Source organism: Chiloscyllium plagiosum, unplaced genomic scaffold (assembly GCF_037043375.1).
Source record: "Chiloscyllium plagiosum isolate Xiang-an unplaced genomic scaffold, Cpla_swu_hap1 HiC_scaffold_17, whole genome shotgun sequence".
NCBI classification, from domain to species: domain Eukaryota; kingdom Metazoa; phylum Chordata; class Chondrichthyes; order Orectolobiformes; family Hemiscylliidae; genus Chiloscyllium; species Chiloscyllium plagiosum.
Window position 1 is genome coordinate 33127855 of NW_028270155.1, and position 20615 is coordinate 33148469.

The 20615-nt window shown below is 41.4% G+C and overlaps 1 protein-coding gene across 1 annotated transcript in view; it reads left to right on the plus strand.

Moving 5' to 3' along the window:
- The window catches only part of cpne7 (copine VII), a 163386-nt gene that overhangs the window by 111911 nt on the left and 30860 nt on the right, over positions 1 to 20615 (plus strand). Inside the window, exons 9-11 of the mRNA XM_043706786.2 lie at positions 574 to 660; positions 1555 to 1614; positions 6807 to 6940. Of these exons, the coding sequence (XP_043562721.1) occupies positions 574 to 660; positions 1555 to 1614; positions 6807 to 6940 (281 nt within the window). The remainder of the gene's footprint in view (positions 1 to 573; positions 661 to 1554; positions 1615 to 6806; positions 6941 to 20615) is intronic.

Genomic DNA, 20615 nt, shown 5'->3' on the forward strand with positions numbered 1-20615 from the left:
TCAGTAAAACTATCCATCTGGTACTTGCCTGTAGCACTTCTCTGTACCAGCTACTCATAAGTAACAGTGAAATTAAACAGACCTGTGTTTTGGTGAGAAGATCTGGGCTATTGTGAAATCAGAATCTTCTGTCGATCAGACTGGTGAAAGCAATTCAGTTGAATGGAATTTGTATGCTGAATTTCTGAGGTGTTGGTATTCAGAATCTAATTATTGTTCATCTGTTCTGGCAGTGATCAAATACTGAATTTGTATTCCACCTGACATATCAGCTGCTCATATTATGATCGAAACTGTTAATGGTATTCCCCATTGCTGGTTGCTTTGTTCAACTTGATATGCACAGTGAATATTTAAATTGGCTTCTTTCCCACTTCAAATGACACATTGCCTGTTTCGGTATGCATGGCAACCATTTTGTCAGCATACATTTCTAAATTCAAATATACATCACACATTTGAAATGTAATTTCAAATTACATTTACTTAATAGTACAGAAGATGTATTACGAATGCAACATTGGTTTATAGTATCATGTAGTAATCTGGCTAGGCCTTCTCTCTTTTAATCAGATCCATTGGGACTGTGTTAATCCAAAATATAAGGCAAAAAAGAAGCATTATAAGAACTCTGGAACTGTCATACTAAAGGATTGTAAGGTAAGATACAATGGTATGCAATAATCATGGACAAATTAACTTTTCCCCACAAAATAGTAACTATAGTTTAAAAGTGGAGGGAATGTTTTTAAAACAAAATTGTGCAGTGTTGAGCAAAACGTTCTGACAATAAACATTGTTTCTCTGTGAATAGCATGGATCTGCTTGCAGCTGATTTCACTCAGTCTCCTGATCTGAATTCGGGAAAATGTAAAACTTGGAAATCAGAATGTTTAATTTGTCTCGTGTGAAATTTCTAATGTATCTTCAAATACTGCTTAATTAAAAATAAAACGCTGCATTAAAAATGTGAAAAACTGAGAAAGACAACGAAACACATTTATTCAACAGTCTGTGATTTTTGCCAGTAGTGTTATGAATATTATACAATCAATTTCTAAAATTATACAGAGTAAGATGTCATTTGAACAGCCATCAAAGATGAGTTTCCACTAATTTCTATCTTCTTTGTTAAATTATTTTATGCTATTCAGTCTTTGCAGCTACGAGAAAATCAGTTAGAAGTGCTATAAACTCCATTTAACATAGACTGCCTCAGCTCTATCATGACCTTTGGCTAGACGCAGCTGGTTTCAAACAAGCATTCATAACCATTTCGGTACCAAATCAAAACCTTGTATTCCTACCTAAAGATAAACATTAAAACATCAAGATTTAAAGCAATCATCGTTCATTGTCATCATTCTCAAACATTCGTTCGTGATGAATTAAAAGCTACCTGTCAACAGGATTTGATCTAATCTGCATATATGACAAATATCAATCTTGTATACAGAATGACAGTTCAGGGAAGATGCCAAGTTATTAGTCATTGTAGTAAAATGGTTGAGTTAAATGTTTTTGGACTGACTCTGTATTTTTTGTGTTTTGAAGTTGCACAGGATTTATTCCTTTTTAGATTACATAATGGGAGGATGTCAGATTCACTTTACGGTAGGTGAACAGTTATTATGCTTTTAAAACTATTTCCTAGTGATGTTTTTTCTTGTCTCTGGAAGATGGATGATTGATAACTTTTATGTTGTAGGGTGTGAGTTTGCCAAAAGTTTTCATTTGACACTAATTATTCTCCTAAATGTGTTATAATGACAGCAATGCCTGGTTTCCAAGCCAAGTTCCCAATTAAAATGTGAAACGTTTGCATTTGGATTTATTTTTATAACATTTTATTTTTGAAGAGGAAAGAATGTTGAAAGGAATTGCAAAATAAAATTAATTCTGGTCCTTGAAATGTTGTAAAAGAGAAACGGCCATCAGACCCTAATATTGAGCCCATCAGACTTTCATTTCATTCCAGATGAAGGATATTAGTAATAGAAAGGGTTCTGTTGTTGCCAGTGAATAGTTACAGCTGAAAATGTGTTGCTGGAAAAGCACAGCAGGTCAGGCAGCATCCAAGGAGCAGGAGAATCGACGTTTCGGGCATGAGCCCTTCTTCAGCAGCACATTTTCAGCTCTGATCTCCAGCATCTGCAGTCCTCACGTTCTCCTCCAGTAAATAGTTACACTATGGTATACAGTTGTAAGTGACTATATGAACTCAGTCACTGCAAAGCTATGACCTTATCATTCTGATAAATTGTGGAAGGTTTTGATGCATTTTGGTGATAGCTGTAGTGTAACTACAGGCGAACTTTACAATATTTTAGCAGAGTAATTTTTGTTGGATTTTATGTAGAGTTTCCCTCTGCAAGGCCTAGCAAGTTTTCTCACACTATCTTCCCACACTTACTTCATTGGCTACTAACTCCTCAGTGTTAGTCTGATTCTACCACTTACCACCGCTGCTGGGATATGCCTGATTAGACCATTACCTCTGCACAGGTGCCACCTTGGAACCCTGGCTGTGCATCTGATCAAACATGGGCTTAGTTCACTCACAATGTCCTGGAATATCCTCAGCCCGTGCCAACACTGTGCCTCACATGTAGAGAATCATGTCAGAGATGAATGACTCTGGCTTTCCTCAGTTTCCCACTGAAGGGACCCTTCAGCTGAGATCTCTTCACATGGTTTCTGTTCGGTTTCTGCTACAAGGCCCCGTCTTTTCCAAATGTTTGAATTCTGGACTATCAATGAAATATTAGATTATCAGCAAACCTTTTGGGTGCTTCAACTGAACTTGAGGCTCCAAATTAGCATGTGCCATGCACACCTGCACATGTGGAGTGAACCATACCTTAATACCATCTCATCGAGGGTGTTAATACATCTGCAGTGAACATTTTCCAGAAATGTACAGAGCAGACAGATGACGGCAATCAGTATATAATGCTGATTTTACATTAATGATGCCTTTCTGGAACTTAGCGCTCCAGTGAATATTGTCTACAGTCATGGCTGGACTGATGCTTTATTTCAAAAGAAATATCTGTGAGACTGAGAATGAACAGAGGTCATGTAAAGCAGCACAAGCTGCTGGAAGGGGCAGGGACAGGGCCATTGCAGGAGTTCACAAAAGTGGAACAAATCTGTCCAATACTCCTTCCTGAACATCAGCACAGAACAATGAGAGAAGAGTTTTGGTTTTAGTAAATTCAATCTCCCTGGAATACAAAGTTAAAAATCACACAACACCAGGTTATAGTCCAACAGGTTTAATTGGAGGCACACTAGCTTTCGGAGCGACGCTCCGAAAGCTAGTGTGCTTCCAATTAAACCTGTTGGACTATAACCTGGTGTTGTGCGATTTTTAACTTTGTACACCCCAGTCCAACACTGGCATCTCCAAATCATCCCTGGAATATGTAATCAACTAGAGTCAAGAGGGAGCACCTGGGTGTGTTGGGCACATCTGTTCCTCCTCCATCTCCTCGCACCTTCATTGCATGGAAAGAAATAGCACCCTTGTAATGAGCAACTGATAGACGTGACTGGTGGTGTCCTGGAGACAAACTACTGATTGATTCTTGGGAAAAAAAAGGGCAAGAACTCTGCTATGCTGCCTTGCCTTTTGTCTTTTGCTTTGTTCTTATCTGAAACCTTCAGATTTAAATTCCAATCCTCTGAAGAGGATTTTGACAATAAGAAATGTTGAATACCACATGCCACAACTTCTAAAATGGGGTGCCCAATGACGTTCATTGATATGAAATCTACCTCTGGGAGGAAGATGAAATGAAGAAAGAAGCTGCCCAGGGAACTCTATTTTATCAGGTAGCACCAGAGAAGAGCCATGGCCTGCTCCAACCTGTCAATGGGATGCATAGATCTCAGAAATTCTTGGTAAACGTTTCTGCAGCTCTATCTCTTCAAGTTATAATTCAATGTAGAACAGGATATCTGCCTTCTGCTAAAGTCAGGGCTCCAAAGGAACATCTTTTGGTGCAGAAAGATGTTAGTACGAAACATTTATTTGATCATTCATTCTGAGGAGGAACTGTAATCATTTCCATTATATTCTTTGTACACTTGCCTCAATGACTACTGCCCTCCATAATTATGAAGTGCTTCAAGAGGTTGGTCATGACTGACATCAACTTTAGCCTTGATCCTTTGCAATTCGCCTACTGGTGCATCAGCTCCATGGCAGACGCCATCTGTCAGGCTCTACACTCATCTCTGGAACACCTGCATAACAAGGATACCTATGTCAGGGCTCCTGCGTATTGACTACAGTTCTGCCTTCAACAACATAATTCCAAGCAAACTCATCTCTAAACTCCGCGACCTAGGTCATGGCTCCCCCTCCTATAACTGGATGCTAGACTTTCCGACACATAGACTGCAATCAGTAAGGATAGGTGACATCACCTCCTCCACCATAATCCTCAACACTAGTGCCCTGCAAGGCTGCGTACTCAGTCCCCTACTATACTCCTTAGACACTCATGACTGTGTGGCCAAACTCCACCCCAACACCATTTACAAGTTTGCTGATGACACCACCATTGTAGGTTGGATCTCAAACAATGATGAGACAGAATACAGGAAAAAGAATGAGTGCTTAGCAACATGGTGTAAAGACACCAATCTCTCCATCTACGTCAGTAACATGAAGGAGCTGGTCATTGATATCAGGAAGCAGATTAGAGGGCATACCCCTGTCTGCATCAATGATGGTGAAGTGGTGATAGTTGAGAACATCAAAATCCTGGGAGTGATGATCACCAGCAATCTGTCCTAGTCCGTCCATGTCAAAGCAATGGTCAAGAAGGCACAGCAATGTCTCTACTTCCTCAGGAGGCTAAGGAAATTCAACATATCCCCAAAGACTCTCACCAATTTTTATAAATGCACCCATGAAAGCATTCTACCTGGATGCATTACAGTATGATTTGGTAACTGCTCTTCGCCATACTACAATAAACTACAGAGAGTCATGAACACAACCCAGTCCATCACGCAAACCAGACTTCCTTCCATTTATTCCATCTATACTTCCCGCTGTCTCGGAAAAGCAACTAACATAATCAACGACCCCTTCCATCTTGGTTATACCCTTTTCTACCCTCTTCCATTGGGCAAAAGATATAAAAGTTTGTATACACGCATGAATATATTCAAGAACAGCTTATTCCTCGCTGTTATTAAACTTCTGAATAGACCCCTCAAGTTTTAAATTTAATGTTGACCTCACTCCCTGTGCACCTTCTCTTGCAGCTGTAACATTGTATTCTTTGCTCTGTTCTATTACCCTAATGCACGTTGTATGATATGATCTGCCTGAACTATGTGCAAAACATTTTACTGTATCTAGGTACATGTGATAATAATAAATCAAATCAAATCCAGGCAAGTCACTAATACTTAGTTTGCCAAGGTTCCCAAATAATAGTGATAGTACTCCCAAGGACTGAATGAATACTCTGTAAGTGGCTGCAGAATCACACCATTTAATCAGAGATCCTGGAATAAAGAACTCTTTTCAAATGGCCATATCTGTACCAACTGACAATGGTCAACGTGACATCAACAGAAAGGAACTTCACTCCCTGAGCATTGAAATGATATAAACTCTCGTGTGCTTGTATTTGCCGCCATCTTTTCATCCTCAGGTACCAGAAAGCTCTTCCTTGTTTATTTGACAGTCTCTGTGAAATGAAGGCTGCCTTGCTGCTCTCCTAGCTTGTAACATGCCATGGCTGCAGCAGTGCAGTGATGCTACATTTAATCCAGAAATGAACTACAGGAACACTAAACAAATGCTTATTTTTGGCATGGAAATCTACACCCTACTCCTGTTTCAAGAATGTTGGCCTGATTTGCCCTCTTTAGTCTGTCGGAAGTTTTGAGAGTAAGTGTCCCAGGAGGAGGAAGGGGAGGCAGATGTTGACGACTTTGAAACAGAAAATCAGACACAGGAAGACAAAGCACCAGAAGCATAAACAATACCAGCAGCAGAAGTGCCAAGGAAGTGTATCAGTGAAGTGCCCTCACTGATCCTATTGCAACACATTGCCAGTAAAAGCTGTACCAAGAAGAAACAGTCTTTTCCTACAGCTATGTTTCCTGCTAGTTTCTAACATTGGCAGAACAAATTTATGCCAATCTATTAAAAATGCTACTCCTTTAATAATCCCAAGTCGGGTGTTCACACTGTTCTGTCAACAATGAAAGAATGCCCTCATACAGATTTTCCCATTTAATGCCAGTCCTTCCATGTGCTAACATTGTTTCCCTACCACCATCGTCACTTCCTGCTATCCTTTCTGATTGACCAGTGCCGAATCAGCATTAGCTACTCAAGTGGTTTTAACTTTCTGCTGTTGTCATTGGACAGTTGGTGCACACTGGCCACTGCCACTGTCTGATGTGCAGCTTCGAAGAATTGTCCCCTTAGTGTCATACTGAAAAATAAACTGGAAATCTTAAGATTTTTCTGAACAATTAGGCATCAGTAGATGGATTGAATTTTAGAAAAACTGCATTCAAGATTGAGTTCATTAATTCTGTTTATAGATTTCTGTACTTTTTTTATAGACATTTGCTTCAGTGTTTCTTTTCCCTTTAACAAAGGGTTAATGCCTTAGATTTCTGCCGCAATAGATCTGAAATAGTGCTATTATTTTTGACATATTTTACATGCTTTTATTTAGAACATTGTGCATCAGTATGAGCTTCTGAAGGAATGAAGCAGCCAGGGCCTAGTGCTGTTAATTATGAATTGCCACCTTCTATTTTAGGTAGCCATTGACTTCACAGCTTCGAATGGAGACCCACGAAACAGCTGTTCCTTGCATTACATCAATCCCTACCAGCCCAATGAGTATTTGAAGGCACTAATCTCTGTCGGTGAAATCTGTCAAGACTACGACAGGTACTGTTAACCGTCTCCCAGAAAGCATCCTTAGCTCACATTACAGCAGCATGTTAGTAATAATGGTGCTCTTTAGTCTTTGTTGACATTTTTAATAGAGCTAAGCAATTGTCTTTCATTCAAACTGTACAAAAATAGTGAATACTGCATCTTGATTGAATTTTCTATGTTTGATTTTGCATGATTTGATGTGAAATTATTAACAAGCCAGTTTAGCTACTTAATGGGATAGAATAGTAAAGTTAAATTGAGGAAAAATTAAGAAATCCCTGTCATTTATTGAGAAAAATTGAATTTATTGGAACTGCTGAATTTAGTCACAATTATTATAATGTCTATCAGGGTGAATTATAATTCTGCAGCAACTAGACTAGTTTAAATATTTAGGTCTATTTAGAGTCAATAAGCTGTTTAATCCATGCATGAATTCAAGAAGGTTACCATTTAATCTAGATCCTCTGAACTAGGCTTTTAAAATATTTGGTTATGAGTGCTTAACATGTTTTCATGAATTTCCATTTTGGCAATCTTTATAAAGGTTGTTTATCTTAATGGATGACACATCCATTAAAATACAGGAAAAGGAATTACACAAATGATACAATTCCAAGAGCTGACTTTCAAAGGTCTCATTTATCACCATGATGGATAATTGTTTTTGCCATTAATGGCCAGTATGCTGTCTTTGACAATTGCTCATCTCCTTCCCGTCCCCTCGCGAGACTAACAATGTCTTTGAGTTCCTCTAAATGAGTTTGGGCGGCACGGTGGCACAGTAGTTAGCACTGTTGCCTCACAGCGCCAGAGACCCGAGTTCAATTCCCGCCTCAGGTGACTGACTGTGTGGAATTTGCACATTTTCCCCGTGTCTGCGTGGGTTTCCTCCAGGTGCTCCGGTTTCCTCCCACAGTCCAAAAATGTGCAGGTCAGGTGAATTGGCCATGCTAAATTGCCCGTAGTGTTAGGTGCAGGGGTAAATGTAGGGGAATGGGTCTGGGTGGGTTGCGCTTCGGCGGGTCGGTGTGGACTTGTTGGGCCGAAGGGCCTGTTTCCACACTGTAAGTAATCTAATCTAATCAGTTCCTGGGGGTGTTCGGTATGTAGGTAATTAGCTGTAGTCTACAAGGGGTCATAGATTTCTCTATTAAAGTGAGACAATTGGTTACATAGATTGAGCAGCACCATTCCACATCGAGCATTGGGCAGGCAAGGAGGCAGATGTAACCAGAATGGGAATTGAACCCACACTGTTGACGTTATTCTGAACCACACACCAACCATCTCAATTATCTAACCTTCACTGGGACCTTAGGCCACTTTAAAGTTTCAATATGACTAAAAGCATCCTTAAGTTTCCAGTTCATAACTTCAGAGATGGCACATTCAGCCTAAAATCTACATTTCGGATTTTCAAAAAAATGCTTTAGGATTGATGAACCATTAAATAACAAATCTTTCAGATTGGATGTGGCCATGTTTTTAAGGAAACATTTAATCTAATATAATTTCTACCATCAAAGCATTAAGCATTTCTGTGGAAATGGTCTCACTGTCAATTATATATCCTGCCTACTTTTATTCCTATTGAAATTTTACACTTGCTGACATTGTACCTTCTGTCCTATATCTCCCAGTGTAGTCTGTTAAAGTCAGATTATACTTTTTATTCATATGACACATCAGAACTCAATGTTCATTGTAACTTTTATGGCAATACTTTCTCCTGAAGACTTTGGCCATTCTCAGAGGACTACATTAGGAAATATAAGATAAGCAGTGAGAGCTTGTGGAAAATTAACTGTTAGTGGGGCATAGCTCAGTGGTGGGGTTGAGTGTCAGGGTCATAATAATGAGTTGCAACTTACACAACAAGCAGCTTTCTTCAAAGAGCAGTGTTCCTATCTATTCACATGCTGAATGAGTGATCATTCTGGAACAGTTACTTCACAAGTGTTTTATAACTCCTGTAGGATTCAGACTGACCCTCAAAATTGAATAATTTTGGGGAAGTAGCCATCCTTATCTATAGTTTGACATCCAGTATTCGGGCACTGTAGTGTGAGCAGATGGTTGCTTACAAATGAAATTCGAAACTGGCATCAAATAAAATTGAAGGAAGTGTTCAAAACATTATTAGCATTCACTGAAGGAACAGGGGGAGAAAGGAGCCAGTAAAATGAAGGGAAGAAAACTAAAGATGTGGTGATGTTTCTGCTGATGAAGTGGGGTTAGTGCTACATGTGGAGATCGTGATAAGGGCTTGCCTTTGTGCCAAACCATGCTGGCATTGTTAGAAGTTCTCAGTGCATTGCACAACCACCTGCCATGCCAATTACAGGTGCTTTTATGCATCCTGTCTGGAATATCTATAGGAGACACCTCAGAGTGCTGGAGCAGTACCACCAACACTGCCAGCATAAGATCCTCTGTATGCACTGGGAAGACAGATGCACCAACACCAGCATCTTTGACCAGGCCAACATCCCCAGCATTGAGTCACTGATCACCCTTGATCAGCTGCAATGAGCTGGGCATGTCATCCGCATGACCGACACAAGACTCCCCAAGCAGGTGCTCTACTCTCAGCTTCGAAAGGGCAGGGGAGCCCCAGGTGGGCACAGGAAGCGCTTCAGTGCTACCCTCAAGGTCTCACTGGTGAAGTGCGACATTCCCACAAACGCCTGGGAATCACTGGCCCAAGACCGTGCAAAGTGGAGGAGAAGCATCTGGGAAAGCTGATTTGCCATAGGTGCAACTTCCTCTTTCTTTGTAAAGGGAATACCTGCCCAGATTAAGCCGGAGGTTGGATGGAGCTCCTGCTTAAAACCTGCCTCTAGTGGTAGGATGGTGATTAGGCTCAGTAATGAGCCAAGTGACACCAACTATCTACGAGTCCACAAAAATGTAATGGTGCTCAGAGATAAAATAGGAATTGCAAGGCTTTCCAATGAATCCCAATGGCTGGTCCATAGGATTTGCAAATGGCCTTCAGGTTGGGGTGTTCCTTGTTTTCCAGGTATTCAATGCCCAATAATAGGAAAGGGAGAGGCTATTGACAGCCCCCACTGAACCACCACCACCACTACCACCACATTCCTCGGCTCTAACTGCCATCACCACTGTCCCTCCAACAAACTCTTATTCTGCCCACATTTGGTGAGTTCAGAGATCCAGCATTAGCTGCAGCCTATGCTTCTAGTTGTGTTGGCAGAAATGGAGAGCTAATTAGCTGGCAGCGGATGGTGGCAGGATTTCTGCTGCCAGGGTCCTACATCCTCAGGGAAGACCCAAGCTGGCTAGTTAAGGGCCTGAGGAGCACTTAATTCAGTCACTATCTCCAACAAACACTGCTGGTTTCTCACTGATCTCCAACAATGGTGGTCCGAGAACATTAAATCCAGTCAAACATCTCAACATCTGGAACTTTGCAATGATGAGAAATGCAGAATGCTGCCACTTGGGTTAACATTAAATGCTCAACAACATCTTCTAATATACCCAAAATATGAAAACGAAGTGACCCAATAAAAGGGAAAGAAGCAAAATATACAGACTACAATAAACAGCATAGCCCAATTATAATTCGTTTATCACATATGGTGTCCCTCCTGGGCAAATCAAATTGTAACTGGGTTCTTCAGATTAATCAATTCCATTAAGCAAACATGTTTAAACATTCACTGCCTCGTCTAACAGAAGAAAATATATGCATTCCAAAACGCAGATAGTGTTTTGTTAATAATGATAATAAACAAGAGTCCAGAAATATTTCATGAGATTTAAGGGGAAAAATAAATTTGTTAGCTCCTTGTGTCAGCCTGCTATTTAACATAATTGCAGAATTTAACAGAGTGTTGTGCCACTTGCCCTGTCTCTCAACCCACCCCTTCCAAACTCCCCTAACCCATAAGAATGGTTTGTTCCAAACCCACAAACTTTGAGAATGCCTGGGCTGGAGCAATAACACGTGTTGGGCCACCCAGACAGGCTCAGGACTGGCCAGATTCTGTCAGAAATGCAAGAATTTCATTAATGGGTCGAGACTAACTAAGTCCTAGGATTTGAGAGTGGGAATGGATCAGGCAAATTAGGGAGGGGTGGGGATTGGACCGGGAGGGGAGAAACCTGGTGTAATATCTTTGACAAAGGGTGGGGAGAGGGTGAAGTATGACCAGTGTATGGGCCACCCTCTGATTGATGAGCTCCTCCATTTTCAACACAGCTAAAAAACAAACTGCACTTGCACTGCAGTCTGTCTCTACTTCTCTGGGTTTTCTGACAGTGGAGCTGGATTGACGCCCTCTAATTTTGATAAGGAGGAATTTCTTCAGCCAGAGGCTGGGGACTCTGTGGAACTAATTGCTACAGAGGGTTGTGGAGGCCAAGTCATTGAGGGTATTAAGACAGAGATAGTTAGGTTCTTGATTGATAAGGGGATCAAGGGTTATGTGGAGAAGGCATAAGAGTGGATTGAGAAGAATATCAGCCATGATCAAATGGTGGAGCAAACATGATGGGCTGGATGGTCTAATTCTGCCCTGATGTCATTATAGTCTAGCTAGGCTGTTAATGTCGTCATCAGGCATAAGGTGGGTGGATACCTGGGCACCTTACGTCCCCTCGCTACCCTCACGAACCCATATTATGGGGAATTGATCGGGGATGGCAGGAAAATGGTTGACTGGTTGCCCTCTGCACAACCCAAACTACACTCCCACTATCCCCCACACTCCCCCACCAACAGCGTCAATAGAATCCAGCTCTATGTGAAGTAAAATATGGAATAATTCTTGCTTGTTTCTGATTCCAAATGGCAGCAGAGTAGAACTCCTCAGCTGGAGCTCGTCCACACCATCTGTTTCCTTTTCTCCTTTTTTTTTCTCTGTTTTTTCTATGTTTTTTCTTCTCAGTGATTTCCTCAACTCACAAGCCTCATTGTGCACTTGGACTCGTGGTCTCAGTGTGGACCTGAAGTGGCGGTCTCTCAGCTCGGTGTGATGGCCTCTTGGCCCATCATGGCGGCCTCTTGCCGGCTCAGTGTGGTGGGCTCCTAACTAATTGTGATGGTCTCTCAGCTGGTCATGGCGGTCTCACGGCTGGTCATGGTGGGTTTGTGACCCATTGTGTTGGTCTCCCAGCCAGTTGTGGTGGCCTCTCGGCCCTTTGTGGCGATCTCCCGGCCCATTGTGACGGTCTCCCGGCCCTTTGTCGTAGTTTCTCGGCCAGACATGGAGGTCTCTTGGCCCGTTGTGGCAGTCTTCCAGCCTGTTGTGGCGGTCTCAGCCCGTTGTGGTGGTCTCCCAGCCTGTTGTGGCGGTCTCAGCCCGTTGTGGTGGTCTCCCAGCCTGTTGTTATGATCTCCCAGTCCTTTGTGATAATCTCTTGCCAGGTTGTGGAGGTCTCTCGGCTGGTCGTGGTGGTCTCTCAGCCCATTGTGATGGTCTCTCAGCCCGTTGTGATGGTTTCTTGGCCTGTTGTGGCAGTCTCCTGGCTGGTCGTATCGGTCTCTCTGCCCATTGTGGTAGTCTCCCGGCTGGTCATGGTGGTCTCCCTCTTCGTTGTGATGGTCTCCCGTGTGGCCTCAGTGTGGACTCTAGCCTTGAAGTGATTCCAGAGTGGTCTCCCAGTCTCAATGGCTTTAAGGTGAAGCCGAGGACAGTCTGGAGTCCAGGCCTTGTGCAGACCAGAGGCTTGGTGCTGGCATGGACTGGGTTGGAAAGGGGTGTTATTCTGAATTTTTTATTTTTTTATTTTTCCAATTTATTCCTATGATTTATAATGCTGAACTTTATATTTCTTTATTTTCCTAATTTCTTTTCACTTAGAATTTGTACTTAGGAATCTGTGCCGAGATAACTTTGCACCTAAGATGGCGCCGTAAGTGGTGACTTGTAAACGTTTCACTGTACTCATTTAGTACATGTAACAGTAAAGCTAATTCTAATTTTAATTCTAATTCTAACATCAGTGGAATGGAGCAACAGTCCATTTCCTGCTCTTTCTCCAGTTCTCAAAGTTTTAATTCCATCGACAACCCACAAGTACTCATTTCTGTGAAGTATCTAGTATATTGTCAGTCTTGCACCAAACTATTAACTAAAAATGAATGCACATGGCCACACAATGTAAGGTGGAAGGAAATTCTTACCTACAGTATGTGAAGTTTGTACCAGCTGATATACATACATGATACCTAATCAAAATAAAAACAGAAACAAAATACAAAACTAGGGTAAAGAGAATAAAGAGAGATAATTGGTTTCATGCATTAAATTCAACATGTACCTCTTTAAGACATTATTTTCTACCAGAAGGGCTCTCAATTTTCTTGAGGATTTCTACATTCCCAAACATTAGATAATTTCCTGAGTTAATCCCACTCATTTGCTAGAAATTCATTAGAAATAGGTATGGTAGAATTGTTTCTGCAGCAATTATGGAAGTTTCTGCAAAGGTGTAAGAGAAGATAGGTTGAGTACATTGGTGTTTGTCATAGTATCATGATGAGTTGAACAGTTGACAAAATGTAAGTTATTGTTCCAAAATTGTATATTGCTAAAAGAACATTCCTCCCACAGTGTGTTAAAAGTAACGCTTAATGCTTTCTGCTTTCCAAGATATATAAATGAGCACAAAAGAAAGTCATCAGCTGAAGTCTAGTTTCTGTTATAATGAAGCTTGACATTGAGTCCTGGATTAAAGTTCAGTTTTATGGTTAAATTAGATTACTTTACAGTGTGGAAACAGGCCCTTCGGCCCAACAAGTCCACACCGCCCCGCCGAAGCGCAACCCACCCATACCCCTACGTTTACCCCTTACCTAACACTACAGGCAATTTAGTATGGCCAATTCACCTGACCTGCACATCTTTGGACTGTGGGAGGAAACCGGAGCACCCGGAGGAAACCCACGCAGACACGGGGAGAATGTGCAAACTCCACACAGACAGTCACCCGAGGCTGGAATTGAACCCGGGTCTCTGGCACTGTGAGGCAGCAGTGCTAACCACTGTGCCACCGCGCCACCCACTAAGTGGTAAATAGAATAATCTGAAGATTCAGGGGTTAGCTGTTGCATGTACTCTGAGGCTCAGCAAAGGTAAGGAGCTACATTCAACAACACAACCAACAAATCTTTTGGTAGTGATGGCAGAAGATCTTGAACCACTAAGGATAATGGCTAATTAGGTAGAGGGTGATCCCTCCAGGTGAAGCCAGGGAGTGCACTTGAGGAAGTCAATGGGAAATCATCTCATGCTTTCCTACCTTAGTCAAATTGCTCATGGAAAATGAAAATTGGAGACTGCTATGAGCAACTAAAGTGGAAAGGACAAAGCTATGTGGCATGGAGAAATGAGAAGAGGACCTGCCTTTAGTCTGACTCTTGCTGTAAAGCTATTCAGCTCATCTTTGGCCTCAAAGAAGGTGACTACAAACTTCTATTGATATTCATGGTGTCAATTTTAACTTGCCCAAAGGCGGCTTAATTCTGAGTCAAATCAACGGGGTGGATTTTCTGATTGGAGGCAGTAAACAAGAGATATGTCTGTCTTTGGGTCAGTAGTTTGCTTCCATTGGAAATCTTATTGAGGGGGCAACCTTTAATTGATGGTGATCTGTCCAATTAAAGTTAACAGGGGATGCAATGGAAACTGGCTTCAGATACCAACAGCAGTCATCACTGAGACTGCTGCTTGCCCTAAGGGAGAGAGTTTGTGCCAAAGCAAGCTATTGTACAACAGGGATCCACATGAGGTGAAAGTGAGGACTGCAGATGCTGGAGATCAGAGTTGAGAGTGTGGTGCTGGAAAAGTACAGCAGGTCAGGCAGCATCTGAGGAGCAGGAGAATCGATGTTTTGGGCATTAGCCCTTCATCAGGAATTCTTGATGAAGGGCTTATGCCTGAAACATTGATCTCCTGCTCCTCGGAAGCTGCCTGACCTGCTGTGCTTTCCCAGCACCACAATCTCGACAGGGATCCACATGGTACAGGGAACCAGAGACCTGGTAACCACTTTGGAGAGGGACATAGCATTAGGAGCAGATCGCCTTGCCTTTTGAGTATATTGCACGATTCAGCAATAATCCTGGTTGATCTGGTTCTGCCTTCAGCCCAATGTTCCTGTCTTTACTTCATAACTCTTGATTCCTTTGTCTTCAAAAATCTATCTAATTCGGCCTTGAATGGATTTAAAGTCCCAGCCACCACTATCTTTTGGGGAAAGAAGTGCCTAATTCTAACTCTTCTGAAAAAAAGAACTCTTCATTACCGTCATAAAAGGAGACCTCTTATTTTGAAAATATATCTTTTAGTTTTTCCACACTGGGATCCACACTATTCAACTCCCTATAGATCATATGTTTTGAGAAGATCATGTCTCATTCTTCCAAACTCCAAGAGAGAAAGCTCTGACCTGTTCAACATTTCTTCATAAGATGAGCTATAAGAGTAAATTGAGTTATCCTTTCCTGAAATGTTTAAGCATACAGGAGCAGCAGACATTGAAGACGACAAATGGTATATTAGCCTTCATAGTGAGAAGATTCGAGTAGTGGAGCAGGGATGTCTTGCTGCAATTGTACAGGAGTTTAGTGAGAGCACACCGGAGTATTGTGTGCAGTTCTGGTCTCCTTATCTGAAGAAGGATGTTTTGACTGTGGAAATTAAGCAGACAGATTCCTAGGATTGACATATGAAGAGAGACTGAATCAGCTAGGACTATATTCATTTGAGTTCAGAAAATGAAAGGGACCTCATAGAAACCTATAATATTTTAATAGGGCCAAATACAGGAAGGATATTCCTGATGACTGCTGAGTCCAGAATCAAGGATCACAGTCTAAGGATACAGGGTAGGTCTTTAAGGACTGAGGTGAAGAGAAATCTCTTTGCCCAGAGAATGGTGACCCAGTGGAATTCTCTACATGGAAATCTGTGCCAAAACAATGACTATTTTGAGGAAGGAGTTAGATATAGTTCTTAGAGATAAAGGGATAAAATGACATGGGGAGAAGGCAGGAACAGGATACTGAGGGGGTGATCAGTTATAATCACATTGAATGGTGAAGCAGGGTGAGAGGGCTGAATGACCTACTCATGATCTCTGTTTCTCAAAAAGTTATACCCCTTTTTCCAAATAATGAGACTGTCATGATATACAGATAATCATGACCTACTGTTTCACAAGCCATCACAAAATGTATAAATGTATGAAATCCCAATGAGACCACCAATTTCTCTGGCTGACTGCTGTATGTGACAAACACACTTCACATTAGTTTTTTCATTAACAGGAAATAACTATTTCTTATAATATAGTAATTTTAACAAGAGCAAGTGACAGAAAGGATTGTTAAACTATTATGATGCAATTTATATTATACCCCTTCAAAACCCCAACTACACACACACATCTTGGTTAAGACAAATGGTTTAACATATAGACTAAGGGAGGAAAAATAATAAAGACAGAGTAAACAAAATCCTGAAGGTCAAAATCACAGGATGGAAATTTTTTTTGATCTTTTAATGATAACATGTTGTTTGGTGCTGCTTTTTAATTTAGTTCCTAACTGTTCATACTCCCATAGTTTTATCTATGTCGTTGGTACCTATGTGGACCATGACTACTGAATCTTGACCCTCTCACTCCAACTTCCTGTGTAGCCCAGATGAGATATCCTGAAGCTGAGCACCAGGCAGGCAACACAAATAATGAAAATAAAGCAGTTTGGTAACTGACATTGTCAAAGTTACTCAAATATATAGGACCGCTATCATTTGTTAAACATCAGAAGCAAGTATTTATGTATGAGTACAGATAAATGGGTGTTAGTTGGTTTGCTAGGAAGTCCATTCATAATTCAGTGGGACAGGAACATAAGATCTGAAGCTACATTAATGACTCAATCAAATTTTTAGTAAGGCTTCTTAGTAATCAGAGCCTGAATATATTTCAGAAAAATATTAAATGAAGGAGTGATGCACACTACCATTATGTATTCTATCACAATGCTGCACTCATGGAGATGAATCTGCTAATGCAGAGTTTGCAACTCTAGATTTTTTGACTTCATTGCTTTAATTTCATTCACAGGCACTTTTACTCACCCATTCGCTCCCTTGCAGGGCTTCTTCCACTTAGACATGCAGGGACATGAATCTACGGACATCAGCAGACAATATTCATGTGTGTGAACCTTGACTGTGAATTTATGTGCGTCCTGTCTTTAAATTTATGTCCATATACATTCAGTTTCAGCACCTGTGGAGATAGGGACCTTTGCAATTTATTTTTCCTCCACAAGCCAAGGTCACTGAGTTAAACTCTAATATCACTACAGTAGCAGAAATCTGATAACTCAGTTCAAATAGTTCCGAAGACGAGTCATTAGGTTTGAAACAATAATTCTAGTTCTCTGAACACAGATGGTGCCAGATCTACTGATGTTTTGCACTGTTTTCTGTTTTTATGTCTGAATGTAGATCTGTGGCTTAAAAACACATAGGGGATAAACCTGCTGAGAAACCATATCCACAGAAGTCCATTCCCTTTAGTTTAGTGGGAACAGGAGAAATTATTGAGATTTGGTTCCAACCATATAAAATGCAAATTTGGATTTTAATCATTACATCAGCAGTGATGGTATCTAGGATTTATGTAAATTTATTTGTTTTATTGGATTGCCAATATATTCATCTTGTAATGTTAACACTTGGAAAGAACATTAGCACAATGACGAGGAATTCAGAGACCTATAACATACTTTTAATTCCAACCTATTTAATTAGTAATTGCAGTCAGCCAGTAGTCTTTATGAGTAATGGAAGCCATTGTTTGAAACATGTTTTCACAGGTCAATGTGAAGCTTCATTACAGGTATTCTGGAAGGTAGTCTGTTATAAATTACTCAGCTTTGATTATACTGGGACTTGTTTCAACTTCTGAAAATGAATTCTTTCAAGCAAATTTGAATCAGGTCCAGAACATATGAACAGCACAAATGGTAACATGATGTCTTTAATTCAATTCAAATCATCAAATGATTTAATGGCACCAAAAACAGCTGTTTTGATTTTCATTTATGTTAATTCATAAATTAAACAGATTTTGTTATTTTTCCATTTTCTGCTGCTACCAAACAAAGCTCAGAATTACTGTCTTCAACCATCTGTGCTGGTAATTTTGTCACTTCATTCAGCCTTTTCTATAGCTGACGAGTGTGATTGCTTTTATTCACCAGTAAACTATTACACAGAAAAATTGAACAACTGAACAACGCGATTCAATACTATCTTCTATTCACCAAGACTTTGTAAAATTGAAATCTCCAGATGGAATTAATTATTTTATCTGGTTAGAAAATTGACCTTTCATTCTTTTTTAAATCTTGATTTTGATTTTAATTCCAATTGATGAGATTTGAAGTCCGAAATTGAGCTTGATGACGTCTGTAATTTGGGTGCTACACTGCCTTTAAAGCTTCAGTCTGTGGGGTGAATGATATTGTTTAGAATAATGATGAGGACATTAGCACTTGTAAAGGGAATGTTCACCAGAATTAGCAGCAGCAGCAGAGGAGGCAGACCAGACTGGCAAATGTCGTGCAAATCTGACTTGGTGCCACTTTGGAGACCAACATTCTACCCAGGGCTTTATCTGAACCTCAGACAGCTGAGCACACATTCACAAGCATAAAGAACCCACCCTGTAAGAACTATGCAGAGATTTCAACACTTGTGAGATAACCATTGGTTGACTTCCTCTGACCTTCTGTGATTCAACATGTTTAGTTTTTTCTAAACTTTCTTCAAGTTGCATAGATTTGCAGGGTGTGGTTTGGTGTATGCTGAAGGACATTTTAGAGACTCCAAGACTTCTGCAGAAACTTCTTGCTCCCATAGATGGGTGTACAAGCAGGCATTTCCCTCAGAATACAGTATGGCTTAGAGAATGAACATAGGGCACACAGCCAAGAGCAAACTGCTAGAAGAAAGGGTGGATGGGGTGGGGGAGGGGCAGTGATAGGAAGAAGGACACCCAGAAAGAGCTGAAATGTGCCCATGGTGTTCATGGAACAATTCCCCTACCTGAACCTCAGGAGAGAACAATGGGCAGAATTTAGAGCCTTCAGCTGGAGACTGGGGTGAGGTGTTTAATGAGATATGCAATGTTGTGCATGGTTCCTGCTACTTTCTCATCTCATGATTGGCCTACCCATCCTGATGCCATCTGAAGCCCTTGTGAGAAATTAATAACAACTTCTGGATTTCATCCTGCCTTTTCTGATATTCACCCAGTTAGAGCTTGATCCACGACTTGCACCAGGATGGCTGTATCCACTGAGAGGCACCCCTACTGCATGTCCCCCCTCCCCACCAACACTAACCAGTAAACCCGGTTCTCTTCCCTCCCCCCTCCCTGCAGCCCTCAACTTGGTGTCTCTCACCTGTGACCTGGTCTCTTGCTGATCCTGGTGGCTGCATGCTGGCTGGTACCATCATGCCCGTTGGCACTGCCTAAATTGGAGAATTACCAGACTCTTGGATGGCAGCTCCTGATGGATGAGGCTTCTACCTCCAAAGTCCTTACTCCTTGGCACAGCTTGCTGCTGGCCACTAAAAGAACTGACATTTGACAGCTTTCTTCGCAGGAGGCGAGACTGTAAGTGTTGGAGCACTGAGCAGTTAGGGAAATCTCTGCTGTCGCTGAGCAATTCACTGGGTGTTCCTTTTACTGTGTGCCAGGAGCCAAGGTTGAGCAGAGGAACTGCTACATAGGGGGATAAGGGTTGGTGGTGTGAGGTGTGATTAGGGAGGGTGAAGGGGGCAGGGAGTGGCGGCGGAGAGCTCAGGGGTGGGTGCCACTCACCAAAAAGCAGGTAATCTTGCTGGGCAGGCATTTTGCTGAGGCTGAAAGAGCCTTTTGCTGGATCAGGGAATTTCATCTGCTGGGGCCCTTAGCCAGAGGATGGGAGGAAAGAGGGCGTTGAAGGAAGCTGCAAGAGATGACATGAGCATAAGAAAGCATTGTGAGGGTTGTCAAAGAAAGCTGCAAGTGGGGTTGGGGTAGAAGAATGTCCTGCAAAAGGGGCATGGGGGAGAAAAGGAGGCTGCAAGAAAAATATGGGAGAGTAGGAAAAGAGAGGTTACAATGATAGAGTAGAGAGAGAATAGTTTTACTTCTATCAACAAAATAGTACTCAGCTAAATGTGAGGCAAGAAATCACAAAGATAATCAGTTCCTTGCAAATGAGTGTGGAATCTCTAGTTCAAAGCTGTGTAAATTCAAGGTATCCTGGTTATAAAACAAACCAGGAAACTCATGGTCAACTATATGTAAAAGACCAGTAACCTGGTGGGGTAGACTGCTTCATTCAAACTGTGGTATCAAACCATTTAATTGCGCAAAAGCTCCCATTATTCAGCATCTCCTAAGGATGCAATTTCCTAGATTATTGGGCTTTTTGCATCAGAACGGTATTGGGGTAAAAGCTGATCAGTGCCACTAGCCGGCCACATTGGGCAATCACACTGACTCAGTAAAACAAGCTTGACCAAACCAGGACACATGTGCCTTGACTTGAAAGGGGAATGAACTTTTAATGAAGCATTAATCTGAATTGGGATGAATATTAAAAGGAACACCAATAAAAAGATTACATAGTAAGTTG